The sequence below is a fragment of the Lagenorhynchus albirostris genome, chromosome 13 (assembly GCF_949774975.1).
Source record: "Lagenorhynchus albirostris chromosome 13, mLagAlb1.1, whole genome shotgun sequence".
Taxonomy (NCBI): Eukaryota; Metazoa; Chordata; class Mammalia; order Artiodactyla; family Delphinidae; genus Lagenorhynchus; species Lagenorhynchus albirostris.
The window spans coordinates 38,003,928-38,023,915 of record NC_083107.1 but is presented as its reverse complement, the minus strand read 5'-3'; the positions used below and the strand labels follow the sequence as shown (position 1 = coordinate 38,023,915).

Here is a 19,988-nt window from a genome sequence, read left to right as displayed (position 1 = left end):
CATCCACAATGAATATAAATAAGGAAACAGAAGCTTTAAACGACACAATAGACCAGATACATTTAATTGATATTTATAGGACATTCCATCTAAAAACATCAGATTACACTTTCGTCTCTAGTGCACACGGAACATTCTCCAGGACAGATCACATCTTGGGTCACAAATCAAGCCTCAGTAAATTTAAGAAAATTAAAATCATATCAAGCATCTTTTCTGACCACAACGCTATGAGATTAGAAATCAATTACAGGGAAAAAAATGAAAAAAACACAAACACATGGAGACTAAACAATACGTTACTAAATAACCAAGAGATCACTGAAGAAATCAAAGAGGAAATCAAAAAATACCTAGAGACAAATGACAGTGAAAACACGACGATCCAAAACATATGGGATGCAGCAAAAGCAGTTCTAAGGGGGAAGTTTATAGCTATACAAGGCTACCTCAAGAAACAAGAACAATCTCAAATAAACAATCTAAACTTACACCTAAAGGAACTAGAGAAAAAAGAACAAACAAAATACAAAGTTAGCAGAAGGAAAGAAATCACAAAGATCAGAACAGAAATAAATGAAATAGAAACAAAGAAAACAATAGCAAAGATCAATAAAACTAAAACCTGGTTCTTTGAGAAGATACACAAAATTGATAAATCTTTAGCCAGACCCATCAAGAAAAAGAGGGAGAGGACTCAAATCAATAAAATTAGAAATGAAAAAAGGAGAAGCTACAACAGACACTGCAGAAATACAAAGAATCCTAAGAGACTACTACAAGCAACTCTATGCCAATAAAATGGACAACCTGGAAGAAATGGACAAATACATAGAAAGGTATAACCCTCCAAGACTGAATCAGGAAGAAATAGAAAATACGAACAGACCAATCACAAGTAATGAAATTGAAACTGTGATTAAAAATCTTCCAACAAACAAAAGTCCAGGAGCAGAAGGCTTCACAGGTGAATTCTATCAAACATTTAGAGAAGAGCTAACACCCATCCTTCTCAAACTCTTCCAAAAATTTGCAGAGGAAGGAACATTCCCAAACCCGTTCTATGAAGCCACCATCACCCTGATACCAAAACCAGACAAAGATACTGCAAAAAAAGAAAATTATACACCAATAACACTGATGAATATAGATGCAAAAATCCTCAACAAAATACTAGCAAACAGAATCCAACAACACATTAAAAGGATCATACACCATGATCAAGTGGGATTTATCCCAGGGATGCAAGGATTCTTCAATATATGCAAATCAATCAATGTGATACACCATATTAACAAATTGAAGAAGAAAAACCATATGATTATCTCAATAGATGCAGAAAAAGCTTTTGACAAAATTCAACACCCATTTATGATAAAAACTCTCCAGAAAGTGGGCATAGAGGGAACCTACCTCAACATAATAAAGGCCATATATGACAAACCCACAGCAAACATCATTCTCAATAGTGAAAAACTGAAAGCATTTCCTCTAAGATCAGGAACAAGACAAGGATGTCCACTCTCACTACTAGTAGTCAACATAGTTTTGGAAGTCCTAGCCACAGCAATCAGAGAAGAAAAAGAAAGAAAAGGAATACAAATTGGGAAAGAAGAAGTAAAACTGTCACTGTTTGCAGATGACATGATACTATACATAGAGAATCCTAAAGATGCCACGAGAAAACTACTAGAGCTAATCAATGAATTTGGTAAAGTTGCAGGATACAAAATTAATGCACAGAAATCTCTTGCATTCCTATACACTAATGATGAAAAATCTGAAAGAGAAATTAAGGAAACACTCCCATTTACCATTGCAACAAAAAGAATAAAATACCTAGGAATAAACCTACTTAGGGAGACAAAAGACCTGTATGCAGAAAACTATAAGACACTGATAAAAGAAATTAAAGATGATACCAACAGATGGACAGATACACCATGTTATTGGATTAAAAGAATCAATACTGTGAAAATGACTATACTACCCAAAGCAACCTACAGATTCAATGCAATCCCTACCAAATTACCAATGGCATTTTTTACAGAACTAGAACAAAAAATCTTAAAATTTGTATGGAGACACAAAAGACCCCGAATAGCCAAAGCAGTCTTGAGGGAAAAAAAACGGAGCTGGGGTAATCAGACTCCCTGACTTGAGACTATACTACAAAGCTACAGTAATCAAGACAATATGGTACTGGCACAAAAACAGAAATATAGATCAATGGAAGAAGATAGAAAGCCCAGAGATAAACCCACGCACCTATGGTCAACTAATCTATGACAAAGGAGGCAAGGATATACAATGGAGAAAAGACAGTCTCTTCAATAAGTGGTGCTGAGAAAACTGGACAGCTACATGTAAAAGAATGAAATTAGAACACTCCTTAACACCATACACAAAAATAAACTCAAAATGGAATTTAATGTAAATGTAAGACCGGACACTATAAAATTCTTAGAGGAAAACATAGGAAGAACACTCTTTGACATAAATCACAGCGAGATCTCTTTTGATCCATCTCCTAGAGTAATGGAAATAAAAACAAAAATAAACAAATGGGACCTAATGAAACTTCAAAGCTTTTGCACAGCAAAGGAAACCATAAACAAGATGAAAAGACAACCCTCAGAATGGGAGAAAATATTTGCAAACGAATCAACAGACAAAGGATTAATCTGCAAAATATATAAACAGCTCATGCAGCTCAATATTAAAAAAACAAACAACTCAACCAAAAAATGGGCAGAAGACCTAAATAGACATTTCTCCAAAGAGGACATACAGATGGCCAAGAAGCACATGATAGCTCTCAACATCACCTATTATCAGAGAAATGCAAATCAAAACTACAATGAGGTATCATCTCAGACCAGTTAGAATGGGCATCATCAGAAAATCTACAAACAACAAATGCTGGAGAGGGTGTGGAGAAAAGGGAACCCTCTTGCACTGTTGGTGGGAATGTAAATTGATACAGCCACTATGGAGAACAGTATGCAGGTTCCTTTAAAAACTAAAAATAGAATTACCATATGATCCAGCAATCCCACTACTGGGCATATACCCAAAGAAAACCATAATTCAAAAAGACACATGCACCCCAATGTTCATTGCAGCACTATTTACAATAGCCAGGTCATGGAAGCAACCTAAATGCCCATCGACAGACGAATGGATAAAGAAGATGTGGTACATATATACAATGGAATATTACTCAGCCATAAAAAGGAACGAAATTGGGTCATTTGTTGAGACGTGGATGGCTCTAGAAACTGTCATACAGAATGAAGTCAGTCAGGAAGAGCAAAACAAATATCGTATATTAACGCATGTATGTGGAACCTAGAAAAATGGTACAGATGAACCAGTTTGCAGGGCAGAAGTTGAGACACAGATGTAGAGAACAAACATACGGACACCAAGGGGGGAAAGCCACGGGGGGGGGTGGGGATGGTGGTGTGATGAATTGGGCGATTGGGATTGACATGTATACACTGATGTATATAAAATTGATGACTATAAGAACCTGCTGTATAAAAAATAAATTAAATTAAATTTAAAAAATTTTTAAAAATGATAGAAAGCCTGATAATTAAATCCACATAGCTTACATAATCTAATATTCAATCCATAATCCAATATGTAATCTAATCGCATAATTTAATACCCAAACCAAAGGTAGCATAAAAATGGTAGATAATAGGCTATTCTTATTTACATATATACATACATATTTGTGTATATATGTAAAAATCCTATATAAAATATTAATAAGTCAAATTTTTATGTAAATAAAATGACTGAAAAATGTTATCTCAGGAAAACAACAAAAGTTCAACATAAGAAAGTCAATTCATTTACTTGACTATAATAATAGCTAAAAAGAGAAAAATATGTCTGCAAAATATCTATTCCTGATTCAAAAAACTTCCTATACTTGGAATGGAAGCAAACTTCCTTAAATAGATAAAGAGTATGTATCAGAAAAGAGTTAACAACATAATTAATATTTAAACTCTAGAAACATTCCTATTATTGAGGGTTAAGACAAGAGTCACTTGTATTACCATTAGGTAACATGTTTTGGAGGTCCTAGTCAAGTCTATAAGATAAATACACACACATACATACATACATACACACATATACAATAAATATACACATAAATAGTGGGAAAAAAAGAGTAGAATAATGATCATTATTTGCAAATAAGGTAATAGCATATTTAGATAACCAACTGAATTAGAATTAATTAATAATAGAATTATTATTAGAGGAATATCACTAGAATTAATAATAGAGGCTAGAAAGTTGGGCAGTTACAAGATAAATATCAAGACACACAAACATACACACATTACTTTCCTAGTAACCAAATAGAAAATGTTATTAAAAAAAAACCTACTCAGATTACAATTAAAATAAAAAATGAAAACACGTTAAAAAAACCCACATACGAATAAATTTATGAAATGTGAGATGAAAACTGTAAAATAATTGTAAGCCCAAACAAAGAATTGAAAAAATGTAGAGAAATTTGTTCCTAGTTGAAAAGTTCCACAAAAATTAGAAATTTAAGTTTGTTGAATGACCATAAACAAAGATAAATGACAGGCTGAAAGAAATAAAATAGACAAAGGATCAATAACCATATGTCCAAAGAGCTCTTACAAATCAATTTTAAAGAGCCAAATAACCAAATAAAAAGGAACTCCAATGGTTAATAAACATGCAAAAGAGATGTGAAACCTCACTTGAAAATCAAACAAGTGTAAATTAAACAAGATAATTTTTGCGTGGTTTAGAATACGAAAGAGTATGATATACCCAGTTTGGACAAGGGTACAAGGTTGTAATACACTGTTGTAAACTGGTAACATCTTTTAGGAGGGCAATTTGGAAATACTTATCAAAATTTTAATCAATTCAAAAAGAAGAGTTGCCCATTTTAAATGTAAACCTCATTCCCCATAAATACAATAGCTATCTTTAGAAGTGCTGTGATGACAGAATTAAAGTTTTGTAAACTATAAAATGTACACACAACACCCTCCCCCACCCCATATAACATGATCTTATTTTTAGAGAAAAATCTTTCTCCAAGTTAATGAATTTTATTATAATTTGAGAAATAGCTTATGTGTCAAGGTATTAATATTGGAGGCTTTCTAAATTTATTAAAACAATGTCCTGAAAACTTCAAACAAAATCTTTCCAAATAAATGACAAACTCCTCTGATCTGGTAAGGTTTAATGTGCCTACCACTTTTTCTTTCCAGGAACTTGCCTAAGTAGTGTCAGAGGCGGGATGGGAAGAAGGTCAGAAAGAACCCTGGAAAAAGCATGGGAGTCTGAAATAGAAAGAACTGGGTTCAAGTTCTCTTCCTACTTAGCAGCAAGTAATTTGGGGCAATTAAATGCCCTTTTGGTGTTTGTTTCCTCATCTATAAAACAGGGAGAATGCTGTTTCTTGCATAATTGGAAGTTTAAATGAGATATTATACCAAAATGTTAATTGTTTTTTATAATGCAGGTCTCCTAACTCTGTTTAGTAATGCACATTAAACAAAAAAGGGGATTTCCTCAAGCCTTGTCCCTTCCAAACTTTCAGTTCTAGTTTTAGTCTAAAAGTTTAAGGAAGGTGATTTGTTGTGAATTTGAGAATGGAACATCATCTGCACTGGGCCAGTTTCTAGCCATGAATGTTAGTTAATGGGTGTGCAAAACATAAAGGCAAATGATCAAGGCAGATCAAACCATATACCCAACAACAAAATGCAGTATGACGCTGGGGAAAGGAGAAAGGCAGGGGCCCTTGGACCTTAAATTTTGTCCAGTTTGAATCCTGCCAATATCTTTATTAGGACACCTTGATATAGTATTTGGAAGGAAGGGAGGGAGCAAGGGAAGGCAGGAAGGTAAGGGAGAGGGAAAGGGGGAGAAAGAGATGGAGACAGTGAGAGAAAAAGAAGGAAGAAGGAACCACAGATTCCTACGAATAATTTGGTGAAGACTATCTAATGGCAAGATCTAATGACAAGGCTTTGGTGGCTGGGATATTTCAAGTGCATTTCTAGAAAATGGCAGTGTGATGAGTTATTCATATACTACCACTAATTTGTACAATATGATATAAAAATAGAAGCTAAAATAACTAAACAAATGAAAAAGGCCTAAGTTCATGAGATGTCAAAAATGATTAGTAAATATACTCATGAGTCTAATTGGTAATGAATTTTTTCTACCCTTTTCTTCCACCTACCACTCCTCCATTATATAACCTTAGAATATGCAAACATTGTAAATGTCATTATTGGGTATGAACGCTACTATTAACTACCAAAAAAGAATATAAAATTTCTTCAAGAATATTTTTTCTTCATATTTTTCCATATAATTAATTTGTAAAATAAAAACTAAATTGACAGATTTCCATTAGGGTTGTTATAGCATAAAAAAGTATTTCTAACCTCACAGATGAAAGAAACTAGACAGTATACTTTGATTTTGGTAATTTGTTTAATGTAGTAAATAAAAATAATGTAACTATAATAAAAATTAAAATGAGACAAATGCAAAAATTATATTTTAAAAGTAAGCAAATGTATTTGGACTTCTGGGTAAAGAGAGAATATCAAATTCAGGTATGTACTTTTGCTAATCCTCTAAAACAACAAATAACGAGATTTGTTTAAAGAGCATAAAATCCACCAGGATGGGGACAGTGGGAGTGTAGTTAGAAATCTGGAAGTTGGAAAGCAGATAGAGGAATGGTAAAGGACAGAGACACACACAAAAAGCTGAAACCTAAACTAGCAGCATGCATAACTGATACGCCACAATCAACAAAAGTCTGAGGAGTAAACACACCACCATGGAATTCTGGAAGTGGGGATAGAAGGAGCAAAATAAGGAAGTTTGACTGAAAATCTGTTTGAAAAAAGAGGTAGCTCTTCAAATCCCCCACATCACTTCATTTAGCCAGGTGAATGACCTGCCCTAACTCCTCTAAAAGACTACTTATTTTTTTTGGAGAAGGTAAAATGAGGGTCTTTTTAGTGGGGGTCATGAGTCACATGAAGGGAAATGATACCAGATGGCAACTTGGATCTAGAGGAAATGAGGAGCACTAGAAATGGTAAATTTGTGGTAAATATAATAGGTAGGCATATTGTTTTCATCTCTTCTTTAAAAGATATGTATTTCAGGGCAAAAATTATAACACAGTATTGTAGGGTTAAAACGTATACAGACATAGCAGATATACAATTGCACTAAGAACAGTAAAATAGAAATATAATGTTGTAAGATTATAATATTCCTGATTGAGTTAAGATAAAGATGGTTATTATAGCCCCTAGAGCAAAGCTTGGCAACATTTTTCTGTTAAAGACTAGATAGTACATATCTTAGGCTTTGCTGGACATATGCATCTAGCACACTTAATCAACTCTGCTATTGTAGCGCAAAAGAAGAAAAATCCAAAATAAACTATCTAAGCTCCCAACTTTAGGAAGACAGAAAAAGAACAATTAAAGCCATAATAAGTAGAAGGAAGAAAATAATAAAGAACAGAAATCAATGAAATATAAAATAAACATATACAGAATTAATCAATGAAACCAAATACTGGTTCTTTGAAAAGATCAATAACATTGGTAAATCTCTAGCTGCACAGATCACAGGAAAAAAAGAGAAGACACACATTACCATTGTCATGGAATAAAACATTAAACCATAAGAAGGGGGAACATTATGAAAAACTTTATGAAAATAAATCTGACAACTTAGATGAAACAAATTCCTCAAAAGATACAAATTACCAAAACTGACAGAAGAAGTAATAGGAAACTTGAATAACCCACTATCAACTGAAGAATCTGAATTTGTAATAAAAAAAACATGGTCAAATATCCTAAGGAATCTACAACAAAACTATTAGAACTATTTTTAAAAGTTTAGCAAGATTGCAGGTTACAAGTCTGCAAAAACCAACTACATTTCTACAGATCAGCAATGAAAAATTGGAAAATGCAATAAAACTCCAATTCCACTTACAAGAGCACCCAAAACAATGAAATTCTTAGGGACAAATTATTTTAAATATGTGTGAAATCTGTACACTGAAAACTGTAAACCATTATTGAAAGAAATTAAAGATCAAAATAAATGAAAGTGGGAATGTAGACTAGTACAACCACTTTGAAAATAGTTTGGCATTATCTGATAAACTCAAAGAAATGTATTCCTTATGACTCAGCAATTCCACTCATAGGCATATACCATAGATAAACTCCTGCATATTTGCACTAGGATAAGCTTCAAGAATGTTAATGGTTTCACTGCTGAAAGTAGCTAAAAACTAGAAATGTCCTCAATATCCGTTAATAGTAGTATTAATAAACTGCAGTATATTCATGCAACTGAATACCGTACAGCAATGACAACCTACAGCTCCACATAGCAATATGAATGAATCTCTTAAAAATAACATCAAATGATAGAAGCCAGACACAAAAGATTTATCATGTTATGATTCCATTTTATATGAAGTTCAAAATCAGGCCCATTTCAACTCTAGCTTTCGGAGTAAAGACAATGGTTATCTGTGAGAAGGAAGGGGTTAAATGCTGATGAATATAATAACATAAATTGCTAAAAAGAAAATGAAAATATTGCTATTCCAGGATAGATTTCAACTTCAAGGACTCACATCATGTAATCTCTGTGTTTCCTATGAGGCAATTACTTAAAATGTGAGAAACATGAAAGACAAAACAAACTGGAAAAAGACTACCTAAGATGTCCAACAAGCTATCCAATAGATGTACTATATCACAAGCTCAGGAAAAAAGTCTCTATGCTAATTGAATATTGTTTATCTGAACACTCACTCTGATTCATTACACTATACCTGTAGTGAGTATGATTAAAAGCCCTTCAAAAGACACATGTGGTGCATCTTAATCTTATTTACAAAATAACTCAGGTTGCATCATGAATAAAAATGTATCCAGAAGAAGTGCCCTGAATACATGTCTGCATTTAAAAAAATCTTTTGGAATACCAATTTAGCATTCGTTCCTGGTTACCGATTTATTCAATAGGGCTTGAGTGTACATGCCCACTTTCTTCATAAGGAGAGATTCTACCATGTAATGCTTTCAGAAATATGATCCAAAGTCTCACTAAAATCATTCTCTCACAGTTTCTAATATGAATTTATAGTGATAATACCAAATGAACAAATATTATCAATACACATAACACCCCAGCTTCGCAAAAAATTTAAATCCTAGATGTGAACTGAATTCTAAATAGAAACTATTTTATATTATGATTCTATTTTTTTAATGAGTTAAGTTTTTTAAAATTTATTTTTATTTTAATTATTTATTTTTGGCTGTGTTGGGTCTTCATTGCTGCACACGGGCTTTTCTCTAGCTGCAGTGAGTGGGGGCTACTCTTCGTTGTGGTGCACGGGCTTCTCATTGCGGTGGCTTCTTTTGTTGCAGAGCACGGTCTCTAGGCACACAGGCTTCAGTAGTTGTGGCTCACGGGCTCTAGAGCGCAGGCTCAGTAGTTGTGGTGTGTGGGCTTAGTTGCTCCACAGCATGTGGGATCTTACTGGACCAGGGATCAAACCTGTGTCTCCTGCATTGGCAGGCAGATTCTTATCCACTGTGTCATCAGGGAAGCCCTGATTTTTTAAATTGAGATAAAATTGGTATATAACATTATATAAGTTTCAGGTGTACAACATTATAATTTGACATCTGTATATACTACAAAATGATCAGCACCAATAGTCTAGTTACCATCCTTCACCATACAATTGACCCCCCTCAGCCATTTCATCCATCTTGCAACCCCCTTTCCCTCTGATAACAACCAATCTGTTCTCTGTATCTGTGAGTTTGGAGGGGTTTTTTAAAAATATTTATTTATTATTTTTAGCTGTGTCGGGTCTTTTTGTTGCAGCATGCAGGATCTTTCATTGTGGCACACAGGATCTTTCGTTGTGGTGTGCCGGCTTCTCTCTAGTTGTGACGCATGGGCTTCAGAGCACGTGGGCTCAGTAGTTGTGGCACGTGGGTTCTCTAGTTGTGGCGTGCAGGCTTAGTTGCCCCGCAGTATGTGGGATCTTAGTTCCCTGACCAGGGATCGAACCCATGTCCCCTGCATTTGAAGGCAGATTCTCAACAGCTGGACCATGAGGGAAGTCCCCTGTGAGTTTGTTTTTGTTTTGCTTTATTTGTTCATTTGTTTTTTTAAGTTCCACATATGAATGAAATCATACAGTTTTGTCTTTCTCTGACTTATTTCACTTAGCATAATATCCTCAGGTTTCATTCACAGTGTTGCAAGTGGCAAGATTTCCTTATTTTCATGGCTGAGTAATATTCCACTGTGTACATATACCACGTCTTCTTTATCCATTCATCCTTCAATGAACATCTAGGTTGTTTCCATATCTTGGCTACTGTAAATAATGCTGAATGAACATAGGGGTACATATATCTTTTCAAATTAGTAATTTTGTATTCTTTGGATAAATACCCAGAAGTGGAATAGCTGGATCATATCATAGTTCTAGTCTTAATTTTTTGAGGAATCCCCAGACTGTGTTCCAATAGTGGCTGCACCAATTTATATTCTCACTAACGGTGTACAAGAGTTCCCCTTTTTCTACATTCTCTCCAACACCTGCAATTTCTTGTCTCTTTTATAATAACCATTCTAATAGGTGTGATTTTTTTTTTTTTTTTTTTTTTTTTGCGGTACGTGGGCTTCTTACTGTTGTGGCCTCTCCCGTTGCGGATCACAGGCTCTGGACGCGCAGGCTCAGTGGCCATGGCTCAGCCGCTCCACAGCACGTGGGATCCTCCCGGACCGGGGCACAAACCCGTGTCCCCTGCATTGGCAGGCGGACTCTCAACCACTGCGCCACCAGGGAAGCCCATGATTCTTTATATAAGAATAAAAGGGCTACCTGTGTTGATACCAACGCATCTATTTCATTATTTCATTTCCTTTTTTATACTTCATGACCACATCTAAATAAAATTCATTTTATTTTTCCCCACAAATTAGTTCCCCTCACATTATACCTGCCCAGATACTCACAGTAACATTTTAACAACCACCTCAGAAATAAACTGAGATTCCACCAGAGAAAAGAATCAAGAGTTTCAATCACATCAATACTTCAGCAGTTACTTATATGAATAACTTTCTTTGTCTTTTTTTTTTTCTGGCTGCACTGCGCGGCCTGTGGAATCTTAGTTTCCTGACCAGGGATTGAACCCGGGTCACGGCAGTGAAACCACCTAGTCATAACCACTGGACCACCAGGGAATTCTCTGAATAGCTTTTAAATGATAATAAAAATAATACATGACTCTTTAATTTGCCATACATATAAATTTTTAAATAAAAATTTATATAATTATATACCTCTTAAATAAAAAACTTGCCCTCTTCCTTCTGCCAGTACCTGCTCTGAGCACTCTTGTCAAGGTTGTAGAGACAGCCATACACCGATCTGATCTCCGACCCACTAAGTGTTAAACGCAAAGCTACAAGCAATAAAAAGGAAGTAACACTGTGAAATGACAATCCAATGCTAAACTAAGGCCTTTCACATGAGAGTTTTATAAACGATGAGTGTCCAAATTGGTTGAAAAATATTTATCATATTAAAAAAAATTAGATAACTCTGCATAATAAAAATAATGGCAAGGAAAAAGATACCCAGTTTTTCTTAGGAAAAAAAATTCTCAGATACCATTTCCTTGAAAGGTATTTACTCTAGAAAATAGATTCCACTAATACTGATCCTGTATTAATACTGGTAAGGAAAAACAAAGTTTCGTTTAAAAGGAAAGATTTGTGGGACTTCCTTGATGGTCCAGTGGGTAAGACTCTGTGCTCCCAATGCAGGGGGACTGCGTTCGATCCCTGGTCGCGGAACTAGATCCCGCATGCATGCTGCAACTAAGAGTTCGCATGCCACAACTAAGAAGCCCATGTGCCGCAACGAAGATCCCACGTGCTGCAACTAAGACCCAGTGCACCCAAAATAATAAATAAATATTTTAAAAAATAAAAGGAAAGATTTGTAAAGATAACATCCAATATTTTAAGCAGTACAACCTAATTTTTTTTAAAAAAAGAAGCAGGAGCAGCTGTAGCACTACCATTAATCAATACTACTAATTCTTCTTTTTTTTTTAAACGTAAGAAAGTAGCAGTACTACTTCTAAAGGAAGAGATTTCTGAGAAGTCAATAATGAAGTTGGATTTGTCTGACTTCAGGGTGGCACCAGCTCCCTCTTTTTGGATATTTGGAAGTACACATGACAAAAGGACATGGCTGAAATCCTGACATGCCCACCTCTAATTATTAAGGGAATAACATAATAATTCATCATCACACACACCTATCAATCGTTCTAAGATTAAAGGAAAAACAGAAGTAGCTCCTCACAAAAGTGAATGGAAATTCCTCTATTTTAAAACATCTGCTGTAAAAAGATATTTGATTTAAAACCTCTTCTGTACCTATTCCAATCATCTGATAACAAAACTTGACCTCAAGTGTGGTGGGAAAGTGCTAAAAAATGTAATTTTAATTTTACTTTCAAAGTTGTAATTTTAGAGAATCACCAAATAAATTGGTGGTTTATCATCATGTTTGTTAAATTATTACTCTTGTTAAAATATTACAAGAGCTCTGGTTCCACATATATATATTTTATATATATATATATATATATATATATATATATACTTTTACCAAGAATCCTTTCCCTAACCTTGAAGATACTATACCATTTGAGTGTAAACGTCGAAACCTAGACTAAGCCTCTCCTGTAAACACAGATACACAATAACCCACTTCTGATATCTACCTGACCAAGTCACAGTGTAAGTAGTAAGTAGGGCACAGCAATAATCAAAAGCATATACTCTGGAGTTGGATACATGAGCGTTTAAATCCTAGCTCTGTTATTTATTAGCAGTGTAACCTTGAGTTTCAATTTCATCATCTGTAAAATAGAAATAATAACACTGCCTACTTCAAGGGGTTGTTATGATTAAATGAGACAGCACAGGCAGCACACTGTCCTACAAATAATAAATGGTGGCAGCTACTGCCCCTTGTTTTTTCCAAGAAAGGGGTTGTATCTCACTGCTCCTAAAACATAAGCACACATTGTGGTGGTGTGGCTGTTTCACATATAAACTATCACTTTATATACATATATTGTATATATAAATTATTATGAATGATTTTTCAAAAATAATAACTTAGTAGTTGAGAATTAGTAAGTCTAAAACATGGTGGTGATCTCAGCAAAAAGGGTAATTGAGATGACTTCTCTATGTAACAAAAGAAATCTGAAATAGAGTCTAATTTAGAAGCTCCCTTTTTCTGAAACTTAGTCCACTAGGCCATGCAGTCCTAAAACTGAATGAAAAAAAGGAAAGTTTGGTAAGGAACTCAACAGTTGGTAAGTAGCAATGTGATAATATGTTGCATTTGATGGGGAAATAGAAAAAGGATTTGCTTCATCTTGTATTTCTATTAACTCTGTTATATAACCATTTCTCACTAAAAATTTTAAAGATGCAAAATGTGACAATTCATGGAGTAAGACCATACAAATTAAAACATAAACTTCAAAATTTTAAGGCTGCCTCATGCTCTTAACACACCCTGCTACCCCTCAACCACCCACACTGGTGGATTAGCCATAGCAACCTTTTCTTTCTTGCTGCCTCCTCTGCCTATACTTAGCTGGTTCAGGCCAAGAAAAAAGCAAAGCTAGGAAGTAAACATACGCACCTTCAAGTATTTAAACATATGTCTGAATACTCCGCCAACTGCATTCCTGAATCCAGTATACGTTATTGTAATGGTTTTTAGAATTAGCCTTGCTCCTTGTCCTACTTCACCATGGCATCTCATTCGCGGGAATATGATTTGTGCTTCCTTACTACAAGGCTCAGTGACTTCAGGAAAGGGTTCTTGCTTTATTTGTTGGTCTCCCTGCAACTGTACCCTCTAATAGTGAGTTATTAAACCTATTCAATACCTGCTCTGACTCCCTGACAGCTGGACTGCTGACTGCCCACCCTAAACTAACCAGGACTTGGGTTCTACAAAGACCTTGACTAATCACAGGTCACTCATCCTTTCTTCCTTGGAACACACGTCCCAATTGTAGACGGAATAACAGAATCCTGAACCTGCTCCCATGTCTAGTCCCATGTTCCCCCTGATGCAACAGCTCTGCCTAGATTTTATCATTCTTTTGTCCCCTGATCCTTCTCGAGTGTATGGCTTACCAAGTGCGGTAGTTAAGAAAAGGCAACGCCCATAGAGCCAAGGTAGTTAAGTAAATAAAACATGCCTAAGTATAAAAGATGGAGAGATGGTGTGGATTTAAAAAAAAAAAAAAGAGCGTGAATGAGGGAGACAAACCCAAATTCCAATAAATGTGACACATTGGGCAAGCTTTGGTCTTCCCCCCTTCACATGAGATGAGTGAGATGATTAGTGAAGTAATCCCAATCTGTGAGGCTGAAAAAAAATCATCCCAACATAACTTCTTTCCAATTCACAGACACTGGGGATCCGCTAAATTTTCAGAGATTTAAAGGTTGGGAACTCCTGGACTCCATCAGAGATTCTCAGTAGGTTTTAAGGGATTTATACCTGAGATGGTGGCATGGCCAGAGCTCTGACAAATCACAACCATATACATGTCATTTTTCAATGAGACTAGATGGTCACCAAGGTCTCCTACAGATCTATGATTCTGTGATTCTGATCATGCAGACTTCCATATACTGATGTTGTGCTCACAGAGGTATGCTATTGGGGTCACCTCTCATAAGGAAGATGGGTTTGCTGCATGTCCTCTGAATGGCTTAAAATGTTGCAGCCTGTATATGCAAAACATTAGCAAGGTTACATCCCCCCAACCCATCCATAAAGAATCTACTGAAAAATCCCTAAGAGGCCGAGACAGTGATTGCTATAATTTTGCATGTTTTTCAGTGCCTCATTCAGCAACCTTGTAAAAATGCTTTGCATGGATAAATGGACCACATAAAGATTGAAGCAAGTCTTAACTAACTAACCTAACCAAAAACTAGGGTTACAAAGTCTGAAAACTCCTTAGTAAGCTCAGAAAGTTTATCGATTGAAGTGAACCTTAAGTTGGTACTAAATGGTTGGTAAGAGAGAACAAAAACTGATTTAAGCAAGGTGTTGTCATACAAAATAAAAATTGAGAAGTCACGGAAAATGAATAAAACGTAGAAAATATGCATGCTAAATTAGAGAGTTGGGTTAATGAATGAAGATAGCCAGCTCAGGCCTACACATACAATATGAAATTGAAAGTGTAGCTCTCTGTACTTGAAGTCAGAGATTTCATCAAATTCTGTACTATGAGCTAATCATAATTAGAAAAAACATTGCCCTTTAGAAAAAGTAAGCACATCAATCAATTACAGAGGGGGAAAATTACTGGAGTGTCCAATGAAGAAAGATCCTAGGTTAATGGCTGGGAGTTTAAGAGGCCTATATAAATACATGCAAAATTCTGAATACATGCATTTTTAGGACAAGGGAGTCATTGCTTTCTTTAGATTCTTAATGAGATGATGGTCCCAAACTGGCTAAGACCGCACCGATTTAAGTAAAAATCCAAAGTCTTTTGAATACCCATTTGTCAGAATTTAAGAAAAGAACAACTTTGTAAATATAAACTGCTACCACAGAAATGGTACTGCTTTTATTTTTGGCTACTTTTCTAGGGCTGTGTATAACTTATAGTACTTAGTGCAAAGCATGGAAATATCACAAAGTATAACAAATGAGAGAAAAAAGGTTTTGATTTGACAAATAAAACTCAAACTATACCAAGTTGCATATAGAGAAGTAGGTGTTTCATACGACCAAAGTAACATTTAAGGGACAATTAACATTCAAAGTCAATAGTAATTAAGGACCTACTGTAGAGCACAGGGAACTCTGCTCAATACTCTGTAATGACCTATGTGGGAAAAGAATCTAAAAAAGAGTGGATATATGTATAACTGATTCACTTTGCTGCACAGCAGAAACCAACACAACATTGTAAATCAACTATACTCCAATAAAAATTAAAAACAAAACCCAAAAAAGTCAGTAGTAAACAACTATTTCCCGCACGCTGCTCCTGAGGTGGGGCCAGTAGGCCAAACTGATAGTACAATATTGCCCCCTACTGAACTGTACTAGTAAAGATAAACCTAGAAGAACAGGACTTTAAAGTGCTTACTTTTAAAAGGACCTACTTGGAATGCTCTTTTCCCATCAATACCAGGTTAGCCTAACATTAGCATAAGTCTGGGTTATTCACTCTATGGTAATTTTAGTGCGGCAGTAATGTAATGTGGTGTAGGAGTTTAGAGGAATCAATCATGAATATAAGGTAACATTTAAAAATTACTATAATAAATATTTTTCTTAAAACTATATAGGATCTTGAAGTTTGTAAAGGCTGAACAAAGTCTCTAGTCTAACCAACTATAGGTTCACAACTTCCTTACATATATATATATATATATATATATATATATATATATATCTGCCAAGTAGTTGCCCAGCCTTGGCTTAAACATTCTGGTGACAGAAAACTCACCATTCCTGAAAACAGTCTATCCTGTTTTGGATAATCCTCCTTACAGCTGAAAATTTCTCTCTCCAGGAGAAAACCCCTCAAATATTTAAGCAGGGCAAATTTGTCCCACTAAATCATCTATTCTCCAAATTAAATAACCCAAGTTCCTTTGGCAGCAGCTCCTGTGACCAGGGTTCAGATGTCTCCAACATTCTAAATGTACTCATCTAAATGTGTTTGTTTCTATTGTTGCTATAACGAATTCCCACAAATTTAGTGGTTTAAAACACAAATTTATTATCTTACAGTTCTTTAGGTCAGAAGCCTGACACTGGTCTCACTGGGTCAATAGGGCCATATTCTTCTCTGGAGGCTCTAGGCTAGGAGGACCTGTTTCCTTGCCTTTTCTAGCTTTCAGATTCCACTCATTTTCCTGGGCTCATGGCTCCCTCCCACTATCTTCAAAGTGAGCAACACTGCATCTCTCTGACCATTCTTAAACAATCACCTTTTTCTCTTACCATCACCTCAGCCAGGAAGGGTACTTTTAAGGACTCACATGATTAGGTTGAGCCCACCTAGATAATTAAGGATAATCTCTGTATCTCATCATCCTTAACCTTAATTACTTCCGCCAAGTCCCTTTTTTAAAAATGCAAAATAACATATTCACAAGTTTGGGGGACTACTACAAAATGCCTTCCCATTTGTATTTGCTCCTCCTAAAGTAGAACATTCCATCTGACTATGGTACTCTAGGAATGGTCAGCACTGAGTAAAAAGGGATTGTCACCTTCATCTTTTCAGATACTATACTTCTAATATCTGGATGAAAATCCAGAGAACTTATCTAATCACACCCATAATTCTCATCGGGCTACTAACTAAAACTCCTAAGCCATTGCTATAAACACAGCTCTTTTTTTTTTTATTGGAGTATAGTTAATTTACAATGTTGTGTTAGTTTCAGGTGTACAGCAAAGTGAATCAGTTATACATATACATACATCCACTCTTTTTTAGATTCTTTTCCCATATAGGCCATTACAGAGTATTGAGTAGAGTTTCCTATGCTATACAGTAGGTCCTTATTAATTATCTATTTTATATATAGTAGTGTGTATATGTCAATCCCAATCTTCCAATTAAACATAGCTCAAGCCACTCCTGCCTCATCCTTTACTTGGCAGTTGTTTTTCTAAACCCAAGTATAAGAACGTAGGTTTAAGGACTTCCTTAGTGACGCAGTGGTTAAGAATCTGCCTGCCAATGCAGGGTACATGGGTTTGAGCCCTGGTCCAGGAAGATCCCACATGCCGTGGAACAACTAAGCCCGTGAGCCACAACCACTGAGCCCACGCTCTAGAGCCTGCGAGCCACAACTACTGAAGCCTGCGTGCCTAAAGCCGTGCTCCACAACAAAAGAAGCCACCGCAATGAGAAGCCCGCGCACTGCAACGAAGAGTAGCCCCCGCTCGCCGCAACTAGAGAAAGCCCTCATGCAGCCATGAAGACCCAATGCAGCCAAAAATAAATAAATAAAAACAAGAAGAGTTTATGCAGAATAATTCTATTTTTTAAAACAGCATCTTCTATTTCTAATATGGAATATAAATACTTCATAAGTATTTAACAAATATTAAGTTAATATTGTTAAAATCATCACATGTGGTAAAAATGGACAATACAAATTTTAACGTAAAAATATAAACTTTGAGATGAAGATTGGTAGTAAGATATATAACCACACTTAGAAAATATATTTCTTTTCCTATTTTTGTTACTCAAACACTGAAAGCTTTTGTGAGTCACTTAGCTTTTGGAAGTCTGTTTTTCTCCACCAGAATTGGACCCTGGAGATGACCTATCTGTGAGAAATGCACTGATGATTGACTAGAAAATGACTTTAAGTGTTTATAAACCTCAGTATTATCATTATCACTGCCTTTACTCTTCCATTTGCTCCATTATCTTGTCATCAACAGAGATACTACTTAAAATCACTCTACTCTTTTTCACTTCCCAGCTCTTCTCTATCATTTATCCAGCCTCAACAAGTCTTAAGTCAATCTTTAGCCTTTTAGGGACTAATAAACATATTCACCCAAAGAAAATGATGGTATAAGATGTAAGGTGATGCTTTGGGATTCTTAGGGAAAATATACCTCATACATATAAATAGATGTGTTTACAGCTCATTATAATTTGAGGTTACAGAGGCCATTCTCTCTATACTACATTTAACAGTATTAACAAAGATAGTTTTGTGTTTTCACAACAGTTTCTACACACAGGAACATTACAATAATGACTACTATTATTTTTTTCACTTACCAAAAGAAAAAAGTTAAAATAAATATGAGGCTATTTCTCTCCCTTTTTCCATTGACTAAAAGAGGTGCCGTCTTTTTATATTTTACTCTGGAAAAGAGAAGGCTCATCAAAATTAAAATGATCTTATCCTAGGACCATTATAAAACACATACATCTGCCCCAAAAGATCTCTGAAGTCCTGGTCAAATATCTTTCTCTGACCAACATGCCACTCAATGAATGTTGCTACTGAATTAGGACCTTTTAAAAAGATGGCAGTACTGTGATGAATAAACTAACTTGAACCAATAATTCCTTTTCTCATCCATTCACTCAACATCATTAAGCAACTATAATAATGTAATGCTTTCAGTCATTCAATAAATTCATAAAATGTGAAAATATAATATGGGAAGGAATATTTATACTTTCCTATTTTTTTAGAAATTTCTATTGTGTACTTCACATATAGTTTTACGTATGTAAATGACCTTACCTCTCTTACAGATAGCTGTGGTGGGAAGGAGATTGACAATACCAAGTTGGTGAATTCAAACCCAGAGGCCTCAACCTTTTGGCACACCTAAAAAAGTATTACATAAAAAGTATTTTTTATTACATAAAAAAGTATTATATAAATTCCAAGGAATTGCTCAAATTTTTACACTAATCTTCACAACATGAATTTTTGGTCCAGGAGATGACACTGCAAAACTTCTAAACTTTTACCTTTGAGTAGGAAACTCTCACAAACATCCTGAAATCAAATATTTGCCAACTATGACCCTGAGGACTGATATCACAAGGTGCCAAAAGAGCCAGGACTCACCTGCAGAACAACCTGTTGAATGTCAAAATACTTTTCTATTAAGTCACCTGGTAATTCAGAAAAGATCTTAAACAAAATAAAGCTAAATAGGCACTCCTGATACCTGGAAACAAAAAGCAATCCCACCTTCAATCATGTACCTTCCTCAAGGCTGT

At 35.2% G+C, this 19,988-nt stretch overlaps 1 protein-coding gene across 1 annotated transcript in view; it reads right to left on the bottom strand.

The window, feature by feature from the left end:
- The window catches only part of PUS10 (pseudouridine synthase 10), a 65,549-nt gene that overhangs the window by 39,893 nt on the left and 5,668 nt on the right, over positions 1 to 19,988 (bottom strand). The window contains exon 4 of the mRNA XM_060169067.1: positions 19,501 to 19,587. Within this exon, the coding sequence (XP_060025050.1) occupies positions 19,501 to 19,587 (87 nt within the window). The remainder of the gene's footprint in view (positions 1 to 19,500; positions 19,588 to 19,988) is intronic.